General features: G+C 38.9%; 1 protein-coding gene across 5 annotated transcripts in view; it reads left to right on the top strand.

The window, feature by feature from the left end:
* Positions 1 to 15,391, top strand: part of LOC126457884 (sorting nexin-8-like) — a 180,440-nt gene that overhangs the window by 20,372 nt on the left and 144,677 nt on the right. For all 5 annotated transcript variants that reach the window (XM_050094555.1, XM_050094557.1, XM_050094553.1 and 2 more), the window contains exons 3-4: positions 8,285 to 8,420; positions 10,158 to 10,348. In XM_050094555.1, the coding sequence (XP_049950512.1) occupies positions 8,285 to 8,420; positions 10,158 to 10,348 (327 nt within the window). The remainder of the gene's footprint in view (positions 1 to 8,284; positions 8,421 to 10,157; positions 10,349 to 15,391) is intronic.

Below are 15,391 nucleotides of genomic sequence, written 5' to 3'. Positions count from 1 at the left end.
GTTGGCGACTCCCAAGTGGAATTCAGGAAGGGAAGAGGTTGTATAGAACAGATATTTATCCTGAAGCAACTGATAGAACATAGGGCCTTAAAAAACAAAAAGAAAGAACTAATCTTCGTGGACTTCACAAAGGCATATGACTCTGCCGACAGACAGACTCTTGTTAGGATCCAGAACAACAGAGGACTTGATGGAACTACACAAGAGCTCATAAAAGAAATTCGGACAGACACAAAAGCAAGGGTGAGATTCAGAGGAGCACTGTCAGAAGAAATTGAGATCAAGGCTGGTGTTAAACAGGGAGGTGGATTGTCACCATTGTTGTTCAGTATAGCACTGGATGGAGTGATCAGGCAGTGGAGAGAAATAAACGAGGAAATGGGAATACCAAAGACCCATGTGGGGGACAAAAAGGACAACAGGGCTCAAGCGGACTGCCTAGCCTTTGCAGATGACATAACAATAGTAAGTGAGACGGAAGAAGACACAACTTGACAACTTACGTAAGGTAGCCAGAAAGGTGGGACTGAGGATCGCCTATAACAAGACAAAGACATTAAATACCACTGCAGACTGGGAAACACCGGAAGGCACTGTGCAAGTGGTGGTCAAATTTAAATACCTGGGAAAATTTATAACAGGAAGGAACAGGAGCAAGGAGGGAATAACAGAGAGGATAAAGAAGATGAAGTCAGCCTTCTGCATGATGAGAGAGATATACAATAAAATGAATATATCCACAGAGGCAAAGATAAGCCATTACAAGGAAGAAATGGGGCAGAACAATTAGAGAACGAAGAAAGAAAAATAGTAGGTCCCAAAAGAGGTGGAGAGAGGTGGATGCGAAGACCTGGGGAGGAATTGTATCGGAACATGAGAACAATATCCGGGGAAGTCAGACTCAGAAGGGCAAGATTTACTGGACATGTAGTTAGGATGAGTTTGGACAGAATGACGAAGAGAGTGTGGGAAACAACAGGGAGGACAAGGGCAAAGACAGAAACCATGTGGGTTGTTGAACTTCGGAAGGACTAGTTGGAATTGGGGATCAAGATCGAAGGAAAGGAAAATTGGAGGAACAAATATACACCGACCAGTATGCCGGAAATCAATGACAGAGAAGAATACAGGAAAAGATTAGTGTGTCACCAGTGGAGCCAACAGGAGAAACGGAAACTGAAGATCTCGGAAGAAGAGCGGGAGAGAAGAAGAGAAAGAATGAAGAGGTTCTGGGAGAGGCCGTAATGCAACGAGGAGGAGGAGGTGGTTTTTGTCAGATCTGAAAAGCATTTAACTCTGTATCACACTTCACACCAGCTGTCCTTTGAAGACCTGCCTAAAAAATTTCAAAAGTCAGCATTAAGCTAGAAATTTATGACTGCATTGGTATCACTGTTAGGGTTTGAGAATACAGGTTGATACTAATTACAGCATGCACAGAGGCATTTAAGCAGCTCCTTCCCCCCATACACAATTGGAACACTAGGAAGATCTAGTAAGTAGTACACTGGGAAGTACCCTTTGCCATGCACTTAACAGTGGTTTGTAGAGTCTAGATGTAGATTCACAAACAGTAGTTAATAAATATCATATTTGTGTGTGCATATCTCATTTATATAACTGATTACGCAAAAAGATTTTTTACAAAGGTTTAGTAATGCTTCTGACTTCAATTTCTAGTTGTTCAATAAAGGTTATCTCATACTCTAGTTTTAATTACTTGTACATTCTCTTTCTTCTCTCACTGTTTACCAAAAAACCTCCATCCTTTAATAATTTGCAGTTTTTATTGTCAAGTGCAATATTTACTGAAAATAAATTATTTTATTTTTGAAATGACAGTGAAATCAAGACCCTAAGCTGTCGACAGGGTACTGTTGAAAATGTATGCCCTGACCAGGACTCGAACCCAGGATCTCCTGCTTACATGGCAGACGCTCTATCCATATGAGCCACCGATGGCATAGAGGATAGTGCGACGGCAGGGATTTACCCCTTGCACGCTCCCCGTGAGACCCATATTCCCAACTTAATGTCCACACACTACATTCGTAGTGCCTCATTACTCGCGGTAGACAATCTTATCGACTCCCGTAATAGTTCGGGCAATGCGTGTGCATCGGCACAGAAGGAGAAGGTCAATGGCCGGTTAGCCTTAACTATATATGAAGATGGCATCTGTTCTTTTGGACATGTCCAAAAGAACAGATACCATCTTCATACATAATTTTATTTTATTTAAAGAGTTCAAATATATGCTCTTACAGATTACGGCAGTTTGTTGAACCATGTAGAAAAATCCTTTTTACTGTGTAAAAATGTTGTTTTAATGGGTCTGCTGCATAGTTAGTCAGTAAAAGCTTGTATATTGCAAGTAATAAACATAAATGTGTCAAAGTTGTAAAACAAAGAGCTGAAGGAAATGCTTGGTTATTAATTTTATTGATATTTCAGATAGAACTCTAGGTTCAGTGTCTCATAAAATATACTTAGGGTGAAAGGTTGCTGAGGAGGACATCATCAATTATATGGCCAACACAGAATATAAGTTAATAATATTGAAGCCACCATTGCTCAGTACTTTTTGAAGTGAACAATTTATTTCATTGTGAACAATCTCTGATAAGCTTATGGTGTTTTGTTGTGATTACACAGTGGACACAGTAATTACAGTTGAATTGTTTTCAAAAATGTAAAATGTTGCAAAACTGTTCTAGAGGAAAAGTTTATTAATGTAATTTTACTGACAGGTGAATGAGCTGTTAAATGAATGTGTGGGAGAAAGATTTTTATTATTTTAAGAGTATGATTCATTCAGTATCTACCATGTCAAAATTCAGTTACACAACTGCCTCTGAGAAAATTTATGCTTTTGTGATGCCTGCAAATGCCACTAAAAGTAGTGTTAAGAAATGCATTGATGACTGAGAAACTTCAACTGAAGTGTCAAATGATCCAGATACCAGTACTAGCATAAATCAGTTACACTCAACAAGATCAAACAATGAGAAGTCCAGAATGAAATAAAAATAATTTGAAAACGTTAAGTTGCTACTCACCATATAGAGGAAATGTTTAGCCTCAGACAGACACAATGAAAAGACTGCTAAACGTCTAGCAGTCAAACAAAAAAAAGTCCTGTTTCATGAACAAACACACTTATTTGTGGAAACAACTATAGTTTCAAGAAGCATTAACATTCCAAATTAAAATCTCATTTTCCCTGCATGATAGTTTGTAATCGATGAATGGAGGTAATTAGATGGTTTAATCTCTGGCTTTTGAAGCACTTTTGATAGTGTTTCCCACTAGTATCTGCTAAAGAAAATATGCCTATGGCTAGATATTGGGTTGGTGTATAAGTTCGTAGTGTTTTCCCATAGATTTAATAAACACAACAGTTAGACATAACTGGGACTTTAGTCATCAGTAGTGTATTGTCCTTGCTATTTACAACAGTCTGCCAATGCTGGGGTAACTTTTCAAATCCACGAGTGTAGAAGTCACTTGGTTTTGGGGCGAAGAACTCATTGAGCCATGTTCAATGCGCATTTTCATCCAGACAGGAAGTTCCTTGAAGGTTGTTTGATAGAGAGTGGAAAAGGTGAAAATATGAGGGTGGATGATCAGGGGAATAAGGTGGGTGTGGAATGTCTTCCCAACCAAACCACTGTATGGTTTTTTTCCCCAGTCTAGCAGAACGCAACTGGGTGTTATTGTGGAGTAGCATCATTTCACACTGTCTTCCTGATCATTGTTCTTGGATTGCATCTGCAGGATGTCTCAGTTGTTGGCAAAAAATGTCAGCAGTGGTGGTTACACCGTGGGAAACAGTTCATAGTTCACCACACCATCGCTGTTCAACCAGATACATAATGTTATTTTTTGTGGATGCACATAGGTCTTTGTATGAGGAATTCCTGCTTTGTTTGGGCTCAGCCAGTCCCCTCTTTTTCTTATGTTAGCATAAAGTTACAGTACAGGTAAGGAATGGCTGGTGTTGTTCACGAACCAATCAGCAATGGGCAAGCAGAGGGCACATATGGCCACCCACTAATTTTTGTGACTTTGGCTTAGAGCATGTGGTACCCCAACACTCAGTTTTTGAATCTTCACTAATGCATGCAAATGTCACATGATGATGGATTGATCACAGTTCATCACATTTGCCAGTTCCCAAGTACACTGACATGGATCATTCTAGATCAATGTATTTAAACAACCTTCATCAAACCCTGAAAGTCTTCCTGAATGTGGAGTATCTAATATCAACACAGTCCAACTTAAAACAAGAAAACCCTGTTCTTGTCATGCTCTGTACAATGGCATTATCCCCATACATGGCACAAATGTTTCTTTTGGTGCCACTGCTGCTGTCACCCCTCTACGAGGTGTGGCTAGAAAAAAACCGGACTAGTACTGGTGAAACAATAAAACGAATGCAATAAGGCTGAAAGTCGCGTGGCCTGTCACGTGACTCTCGCTCTGCCTACTGCTCGAGTTTCATCTGCCTCCTGCACTCAGTCTGCCCGTGGCGTCTGTTTTAAGTAGTTGACGTTTTGTCTGTGCGTCGGAAAATGTTGAGTGTACAGAAAGAACAGCGTGTTAACATCAAATTTTGTTTCAAACTAGGAAAATCTGCAAGTGAAACGTTTGTAATGTTACAACAAGTGTACGGCGATGATTGTTTATCGCGAACACAAGTGTTTGAGTGGTTTAAACGATTTAAAGATGGCCGCAAAGACACCAGTGATGACACTCGCACTGGCAGACCATTGTCAGCAAAAACTGATGCAAACGTTGAAAAAATCGGTAAACTTGTTCAACAAGATCGACGTTTAACAATCAGAGCAGTGTCTGAGTTAACAGGAATTGACAAGGAAAGTGTTAGGTAGATTCTTCATGAAAGTTTCAACATGAACAAAGTGTGTTCAAAAATGGTTCCAAAGTGTCTCACAATTGAACAGAAGGAACGCTGAAGAATGATTTGTTCTGACATCCTGGAAAACATTGAAAGTGATCCCACCTTCTTACAAAATGTTATTACTTGCGATGAATCGTGGTTTTTTACTTACGATCCCGAAACTAAACGCCAATCGATGCATTGGAAAACTCCTGGTTCTCCACGACAAAAAAAAGCACGAATGTCAAAATCGAAATTCAAGGCAATGATGATTGTTTTTTTTGACATCAAAGGGATTGTGCACATTGATTGGGTACCAGAGGGACAAACAGAGAATCAGCATTACTACATTAGCGTCCTGGCTACCCTACGTGAGCGAGTACGGAGAAAACGGAACGATTTGTGGAGAAAAAAGTCATGGATCCTTCACCAAGACAATGCCCCAGCTCACAGTGCGTTGTCAGTGAAGACGTTTTTGGCAAAACACAACATTCCCATCTTAGATCATCCACCCTACTCACCTGATTTGGCCCCCTGTGACTTTTTTCTTTTCCCTAAAGTCAAGTCAGCTTTGAAAGGAACTAGATTTGAGACTGTTGAAGCAGTAAAAGAAGAAGCGACGGAAGTAATATATGGACTTACCGAAAATGATCTGCAGCATTGCTATGAACAGTGGAAAATTCGTATGGAGCGGTGTAGAGACAGAGGAGGAGATTACATTGAAGGAGATAACATGAAATTGTAAATAATTGTAAATAAATGTTTTTTCCAGCATCAGTCCGGTTTTTTTCTAGCCGCACCTCGTATATTCAACTCAAACAGAAGAACATGAGAGAAATATTCAGAATTTTTCACTTGGTACTTCATTTTCTAACACCCACAGCTCCATCTACTATTTCCAAATGACAAAATGACAATATCTGAACTCGAATAGCAGCAGTGAACCACAAACTAAAAATGAAATCTACAAACCTATGCACCATCCCAATATCTAGCCAGGTTTGTGACTGCATTTAAAGCTTTTTGATAAATAGAACATAGCATGTTGTCCTAGATGGGCATTGTTTCTCAGACACAAAGTTGCTTGAAATATGATAGAGGGAAGTGAAATATAGTCACAAAGTTCGTAATATTGGTTTAGTGGGTAATATTGGCTGCAGTCACATACTTGGCAGAAATTTAACAATTATGTATGAGGAAATGCTGTCTTATAGAAATGGGATAACATTTATTCACATCTTGACGAAATACCAATATAGTGTGAAAACTGATGACTGGTTCGTGATGCAGAACAATGTAAAGTTGTGAACCTCACAAACATTTAGCAACATTAAACTACATGATCAATTGAGAGATAGCAGGATTTAATCATTTCGTGCAAATATGTGGAAGCAACCTTCAGTTTCCCGAATGAAATTTTCACTCTGCAGTGGAGTATGCACTGATATGAAACTTCTTGGCAGTTTAAAACTGTTTGCTGGACCGAGACTCGAACTCGGGACCTTTGCCTTTCGCAGGCAACTGCTCCACTGATTGAGCTACCCAAGCACGACTCACAACCCGCACTCACAGCATTAATTCTGACAGTATCTTCTCTCCCACTTTCCAAACTTCATAGAATCTCTCCTGCAAACCTTGCAGAACTAACACTCCCGGAAAAGAGGGTATTGCGGAGACATGGCTTAGCCTTAGCCAGGGGAATCTCTCCAGAATGAAATTTTCTCTCTGCAGTGGAATGTGCGCTGATATGAAACTTTGTGGCAGATAAAAACTGCGTGCCAGAACTCGAGGCCTTTGCCTTTCGCAGGCAACTGCTTTACAGACTGAGTTACTCAAGCATGACTCACGACCGGCCCTCACAGCTTTAATTCTGCCAGTACCTCATCTCCTATCTTAGCTCAGTTGGTAGAGCCCTTGCCCATGAGAAGCAAAGGTCCCGAGTTCAAAATCTTGGTCCGGCATACAGTTTAAATCTGCCAGGAAGTTTCATATCAGCACACATTCCACTGCAGAGTGAAAATTTCATTCTGGAAATATCTGCCAGGCTGTGGCTAAGCCATGTCTCCATAACTCCACAGTATACTTTCATTCAGGAGTGCAAGGTTCACAGAAGAGCTTCTGTGAAGTTTGAAATGTAGGAGTAGAGCTGCTGGTGGAATTAAAGCTGTGAGGGTGAATTGTGAGTTGTGTTTGGGTAGCTCAGTTGGTAGAGCACTTGCCTGTGAAAAGCAAAGGTCCTGAGTTAATCTCAGTATGGCGCACAGTTTTAAACAGCCAGGAAGTTTCAACCTTCAGTTTATTAATAGGCTGCAGGGAGAGTGTTACCCGTCTTTTCTGCATCGTATACTGTAATGCAGCTCAAGACTGTGGGACTCATAAAGGAAGTACAACAAATAAAAAGTCCATTGCACAGGTATTTTTCTCTGGAAGGAGGTTGTAATAGAAATATTGAAAATGTCAGTTGTTAGTTCCTCCAAGAAAGGTGCTTGACATCCGATGGAAAACTCAAAGAACCAAATTTCAGGGCCGAATCTACTAATATTCATTGCTGTATGTGTCATTTATAAGCTATGGACATAGAATTAGACTAACAATAGTTCACAAAGAGGCATATAAACAACCATGCTCCCAGTGCTTAATCTGTGAATGGAATGAAAAGAAATCATAATATATATTTGACAATGAAAACATGAAAAATACTCTCTTCCCAGTTAAATTGGTCATTCCTGTTACTACACAAATGATTAAAGATTCTTAAAGGTAGTATTTAAAATTGTCAGGATTTAAATATGTAAATCTTTTTTAGTCAACTGATATTTGTAGGAGCAGTTGCAGTGTTAAAAAGTGTAGCATTTTATATTATTAAACCAATTTGATTGCCTGAGAGAAGAAGGATGTAATAATATAATCTGCCAGTATTTGTACGGAGATGTTTCCCAAAAAGTGCAGATTGAGAATCTAAAATGGACTGGAGTTGTGCAGTTTTGCCTTTATTGCTATGAAAATATTGAATGATTCATATGAAATAGAGTAAACAGTGCTAATTAAACAGCAGATGATGAGTTTAACTGTAAAAGCTAAAAGCAACATTTTGGAAAAATTGCAGCATTTCTGTTTCTTTGATCTATCAGTATGTATATTTCAGGGCTTCACATTAACTGTCTTACGCATTCTTTACTTTTTTATATATTTTCTGTTGTATCATGTTCATATAATAAACCCATGTGCTTCCTATGAAGGTACCACAAAAAATGTGTAATTGGAAACCTAGCTTAAGAAGTAATTAGAAGTAATTACACAATTTTATTTATGTCCACCATTCATCTTAACAAACAGTTGTGCAGCATATAGGTAAAGGTTTTTATTGAACTGAATTTGCAGATATGGGATTTAGTAGTGGACCCAAAAGTGAATGCTCTGTCTAGAACCAGTCTGTACAAAGCACTAGCGCTTGTGGCTTGGGCACAGCAGGGGAAACAGCCTAGTGCAAAACTTTTGGAAAATTTTTCTGGAGAAGGTATGTACTTAAGTGTTCATTATACTCAGTAAATCCTAATGATATAGAATCTGATATGTCATTATTATTTTTGTGCAAGTATTTATTCCTAAAAAGACAGTTGGTGGCATATGACTTCTTACTATGAAATATGACTGATGTTGTTTTAATGCGAGAACACATGTTGCAGTAATATGTTATGAAGCTGTATGCTTGCTTATACAGATGACAGAAAGTTCATAGATGAAGCTTTGATCTACTTCAAATTTTGCGTGAACCATACTTACTCTATTTGAAAGTTGAATAAGTTACCCATTCATTCATCATAAATTAAAAAACAGGTAAAATGTTTTCTGCAGTCAGAGATGTTGTAGGAAAATTCTAGATTATATTTCATACAGTAATAGCAATATCCCCAGTTATAAAAACAAATGAAACAACTGAAAAAGCTGTAATTGTGTGAATCTTTTTGTTTTGCCTATTGCGACTCAGCATCTCTGCTATGTGGTGAGTAGCAACTTTCCTTCTCTACTACAATTATAAAAAAAAGGGTAGAGAAATGCTATTTGTTCTGCTTTAAAGCAAAAATAATATTCGCGATTTCTTACTCGCCAAGTTGATGTAGTGGTAAGACATTGCAGTTGTATTTGAGAGAAGTGTGCTTCAGATCTCTGTAAGGCTGTTCTGATTTGGGTTTCCCAAGATATCACTAAATAACTTGTGGTAAATACCAGCTTAGTTTCTTTGAAATGAAATGGTATTACAAATATCCTTTCTCTTCCTTCTCCAATCTATACTTGTGATTTGCCTCTAATAACCTGGTTAATGGAATGATGAACCCTACTCATTTTCCTTCCTTTCTCTAATCATTATAGCCACCTGTATTCAACTTTATTTATAAGCAATGCCCATTTTCACTGCAAGTTGAAGTGAAATGGACTAAAAAGGGTCATTGGCAAAGACAGGAATACCTGACAAATGTGTATGCAGATACAACTGAAAATAGAGTAAGCTCAAAAATCACACTTCTGTAATTTGATTAAAAAAATTGCTTTGCTCGTATGTTTGATTCCAGATCACTGACAATATGTTATTACAAGAACAAAATAAAAGTGTGGCCTGTGGTGAAATAAGTATATAGTTTCAGTAGTTACATAGGAGGAGCTAAAATACATAAGTAGTTGTATAATAACTATGAACACCATGGTGAGACAGATGAAGAGTTTATCTTGACTTCATCAAGTAACTGGAGTATCTCCTAAGTTGTACAAGACATTTCTGCTGTTTCACCTTAGTTACTTCATTGTGTTATTTCCACACTCCCAGTCTTTCTCTCCTCTATATCTCCCTAAACCACCTCCACCTCCTATATCTTCTTGGGGTAACATGTTAATTTTCAGATATGGCAATATTAGTCATAGAGGATGGTCATATTCTTCCAGTTCTGTCCTGTATACACCCCTCCACCCCTAGCCTCGACAAAGAATTTGTGTAAAGTCTGTGTTTATTGTTACGTGTGAAATTCTGTGAAAGCTTTCTAAATATTTCCCTCCCCTCCCCTTTCTGAAACACACATTGTGGCCTTCCTCTAATGATCCACAACTTAAACTGTCATAAGTATTGCTTTATCTAATTACTTATCAGCCATCCCATGGCTTTCATTAAGTACTAAAGTATTTTTTAACCAGCATAGTACTTTTTATTATGGTGTTAGGGTTTCATAATAATTTTGACAAAATTATTTTCCATTTTTTCCAGAGCTTCCAAGGCCAGAGCTTGGTGATTTGTCTGAACTGCGTCAAATGACTAGAGATCAACAGGGAGTTACCCCAACTCGCCTTGGTCTCACATATACTGAACTTTGTTCCCAAGATTCAGTTGATGTTGATCTTGTACCTGAAAAGAAAGGTCTCTTTCTGAAGCATGTGGAATACCAGGTCACCAGCAAGGTAGGGAAACCATATACACTTGTTGCTGTCTTTGCATTGAAAGTGAAGAAAGAAAGGAGGTTTTTTCTTTCTTTTTAACTTGAAGCCATTTTGTTTCATCATGATGCCATTGCTTTCAAATTTTATTTAATTAATGCTTTTATTGTGGAGGTACTCCAGAAAAATCTTTGTAACACATGTCGTGATGAGTGGTAGACCATTGATATGTATCAAGAAAACAAATGGGCTCAGAACACAGTGTGGTGGCTTTCCCACTTACGGTACCAAACTCAATTTAAGATCTGTTCCTTGTTCACTGACACTGGAAGAAAACTTTGTTTTCTTAATATGAAATGATCCTTCCTTCAGCTTTGTGCTAAGTTGTGCAGAAATGTAGCGTGGTCCATACAATAAATTCCCCCTCCCCCCCCCCCTCCCCCCTCTTTACTAGATGTTGGGCCAGAATTGGTAACAGCTTTGCAAATGTTTAGTGAACACATTTTACACAGCATATTATACAAGCCATGGTCTACATAAAACTGAATGATTTCTCTAAGTTAGTTACGTTACTTTTTGGTAGCATTACCTGTATGGGAACAGGGTACAGCCCACACCAACTTCTTTGTACAGAGGCCTTATTAAACATGAACATATTTTCAGATCATAGGTGGGGCCTAGAAGGAGAAAGATGACATCTAGTGCAGTAGTGTGTAGTGAGAAAGGAAATAAAAGCCACATTTCTGCAGCAAAAAAGGAAATTTGTAGGAACTGTAATAGTGAAAACACATTTCAAGTTGACAGCTATAGTGTCCGCCCTCCCCTCCCAACCAACACAGACTCGTTGAACCCTTGGTCAACACAGTACTCCTAAAACATGATCTTACAGGAAGTTTTATCATTTAACTGTAATTTCAAACTGGTTTTAGTCCATTGTGTTCTTGGAAATTTTCATTTAACCCGAATTTTCCATTTTTTCCTCCTCCTTTTTCCTTTAATTATTCTGCTAAAGCTGCTTGTATACCATTGCTGGAGAATCGTGATCAATCAGGAGCCCCATCAGGTTTAACAATAAGCTGCCATCAAAAAATGCAATTCCATTTTTAGGTATGCTTTTTCATTCTTCAAAAGTTAGCTAATACGAGACTGTAAGCTGCAAGCAGAAAGAGGGGAGTCTTGGCTGAGACAAAGCAGAAAAGCATAGGTCTGCAAATTAAACTAAAAATCACAGGAAAAGTAGATTTGATGTACTGAAAAAAGGTACAGTTGCTGACAAGTATGTAATTGACAAATCTACATTATCCACAGTACTTGAGATTGGGAAAAGTTCTTAATACTGCTGCATTGAATACAAATACAAGCAATTTTGCAGTGCCAAGTACAAAGATGTTGAAACTTTGTTTCTAGAATGGTTTAACTGTATACCCACTTATAATTTAGTTAAAAACAAATGGAATGACAAAATTGTTTTTACAGATTTCAGTTGTTCAGCTGGTTGGATGCACCAGTTCCAAAAGTTTCATCATTAGTGATTTGTGGTGAAGTAAATAAAGCTGAGGAAGAATGAGCAAACAACTGGTTGCATGAATTTTACAAAGTGAGAGAAAAGTAATGCCTCATGCGATGTATATAATATTAACAAAACTAGACAGTTTACAATCTTTTCCCAAGTTGTACCCTCACAGTGAACAACATTTAATGATTGTATTTGTATGTAATTCAGATGTGCAGTGATAAACACTGATCTTGAGTGATCAGTAAGCTCAAGAAACCACATCGTTTTAAGAATGTAACATCGATACTTTAACTTGCATCTACTCTCACCATAAGATTACTTGGATCGAGAGCTCATCTCTCCATAAATTCTTTCTTGGTTTTAACAGTTCAGTGATGGCTCAAAATAACCCTTTTCTTCTCACACTGGATAGGAGTACAATCCGTAACATACAATCTTAACTTAACCAATGTAAAGGTTCACTTCCCTCCTTCCCCCAAATACAACAAATCAATCTTCAGCATTTGGATAAAGACATTACTGCACTTATAAATAGGATTAATCACAAGTGACTTGTGAGATCTGCAATTTGTATTGCTGAAAAGGAGGTGGAAGTGCCAACTAGGAATGTACTTGATGCGTAAAAGCTATTGCCGCATCCTGAGAAACTGACAGTAATCCTGTTGATGAATTAGATGGTGGTGAGGAGACCACTTCATCCGACAAATGGAATATTCTACAAGATCTTGGGAACCTTGGAGTTACTTTTAAGGAGTTCAACACCAATGATGATTCTAGTGTAATGTGATGCACAGACATTATCATAACATTGTGCCTCCCACCAGGAAGTATTACATGCTGTGGACACTTTAGAAAGTTTTACTGCAATATCCTAAATGACCACTGGTTTTACGAAAGCCACAAGTACAGTTGGCTGTGAAGTTGCCAGGCAATTTAATCCCCTTCTGCGAAGGTGCAATATACAGGCACCAGATAATGATCTGTGAGTATTTTTCTTTTTAGTTGCAATGCAGCAATTAATGCAAATCATCTTTTTCTCATATTTATTTTCTGTGTTGTTATTGCAAACTGACATTATAAATAGGATTATTGTAATTCGTAATGGTACAAACTTTTTTTTTTTAATCTTCCAAACAAGTGTGTAATAGTTGGTAATTTAGTGTTTCCTATGATGATATTCGTAATATACTGTAGTACACATACAGAAAAATTGTTATGAAACTTTAACCCTGGCTAGCTGATGCCAGTAGGAACCAAAATTACTAACGTTGTGTAGGTCGACAATGCATAATTTTTAAACTACTGAAACTTGGCACCATCTGCTCTGATTGGCCGTGGGACTGCACTGTTGTCAGATGCTCTGGACAATGCATAACCACAAATGCTTTGCCTGCCGGAGATTGCGGTGTATCCAAAGTGGCCCACATGCTCGGTGGTAGAGCACCAGCCTTCCATTCTGGACCCTCTGATGCTACAAAAGCTTGGTGACGCCGAACAGTGTTTTGTCGAACTCTTTCAAAGATTCCTGACATTGCCCTGATGTGATTGGGGGCATGTTGAATGTGATCCATTAATTCCTCTTCATTTCTAGGTGTTTCACATCTGGTTGGGTGAAATAGAACCTTGAAGAATCCCCACAGGAAAAAGTTCGGTGGCATGAGGTCTGATGATCTTGGGGGCCATGTCCTAGGAGCACCTCTGCCAATTACCCGGCCATTGAAGAGTTCATTTAAAGATCCACACAAAGCATAACTGTTATGTGCGGGCACCCCATCATGCTGAAACCACATGCGTAGCCATATGTCCAGGGAACATCTTCCAGCAGGCCAGGTAGAGCTTCTTGCAAAAAGTGAATGTAATTTGCCCCGGAAAGATGAGGAGCTAGCCAGATCGGCCCAATCAGATGGTCACCCACAATGCCTGCCCAAATGTTGAGCGAAAATAGACATACATGGCGCAAGGATTTCCACTTGCCTGGTAATGAACATTTTCCCGAGTGTTGGAAAGGCCATCCCCGATGGATGGTGCACTCATCGATAAACAACACAATGGTGGGGAAGTCTGAATCTCGTGCAACATGTCGCAGAAACCACTGATAAAACTGTAACCTGTGTTCATAGTCTGCCACAGGATTTAGAAGTTGGACAGGGTGGAAACTAATAGATTCTGGCAATCATCCTTCAAAACCTCCCAGACTAACTGAAGTGTGATCCCCATGTCGTGTCCAACCAGTCCAGTGTTTGTCATAGGTGCTTCCTCGGAGTGCTCAACAACAATCTCTTCAAATGCAGCATCCCATCGTGTTAGATGTCTTCCAGCATCACCACGATATCCCACTAATGAGCCTGTTTCGCCAAGTTGCCGGTGAATGGCTGTAAACATTTGGGGTGTGGGTGGCGTCTTGCTGGGTACCGTTCCTCATACAACTGTAGAGCTCCATGTGTGTTACAGTTGACTAGCCCATAAACATAAACCATATCTCGTTGTTCTTCAAACGAATACTGTGCCGCCATGCTTACGTGTGCGCTTTGTAGCGTAGCTTATGTATGAATACCTCTGATGTGAGGTGGAGACAAACAGCAAGACCTATTTGACACGTGTGTGAGTATTATGTTGGGGCAGTGACGGGGCGAGGGACATTTGTATTTGTGAAACAACCACCATATCACTGCCCGTCAACCAACAAACAGCAACAGGGCAATCCCAAGGCCAATTGGAGCGTGTGGCACCAAGTTTCTGTAATTTGAAAATGGTGTGTTGTCGACCTACATAACATAAGTAATTTTGGTTCCTACTGGCATCAGCTATCCAGGGTTAAAATTTCGTAACACAAATTTTCTCCACACTGTATATCTACACTAGCTGACAAACCCAGCACTGTCTGGGTATTCATTTTGCCAATTTTATATTATAAATGAAAACAAAAATGAATCGTGTTTGTAGTGAAGTATCAAAAAATTTCATTTCTATGTATTTGTCACACAAAGAAATACTCATACATAATGTATGGATTTGTAAGAACAGTATCCAGATTAACGAACATGATGCTGGAAAGTTTCTTTACACTGCGTGCAGCTGCTTCGTGTGTTTACAATGTGATTTTGTAAACATCTTTATGGCAATGCCTCTTCACAGCTCTGTAGAGGGTTACCACTTTCACCTACAGCTATTTGCTCTTCAGAGTTGAAAGCTGTCAAAAATTGCTGCCAGGGGTCGGGGATTCCCTTAAGTTAACTCAAGTGTAGGAGTGTCTTATAGTAAAGGATAAATGTTTTAAAACTTAATGGATGATTTTCGTATCTCAGTGTTTGTGACATCACCATCTCTTGAACTGTGTGACGTACAGTGATATATTTGTGTAGGTACATTTAGCGGCATATGTAGATACTGTCAGAGAAATATTCTGCAAACAGATGTAGTAGCAAAGATTAATAAATTTAAACATCATTCATGATGCAGCAATTCATCATGCATCTCGGTGTTTGATTGCATGTCTCCTGAATTGTGGGTGGTACCACGATATACTTTTGCAGATGCATTTAGCAGCATAT

Source organism: Schistocerca serialis, chromosome 2, assembly GCF_023864345.2.
Source record: "Schistocerca serialis cubense isolate TAMUIC-IGC-003099 chromosome 2, iqSchSeri2.2, whole genome shotgun sequence".
In the NCBI taxonomy this organism is placed as follows: domain Eukaryota; kingdom Metazoa; phylum Arthropoda; class Insecta; order Orthoptera; family Acrididae; genus Schistocerca; species Schistocerca serialis.
Note: the sequence above shows the minus strand (reverse complement) of the source record. Positions and strands in the feature narration are given on the sequence as shown.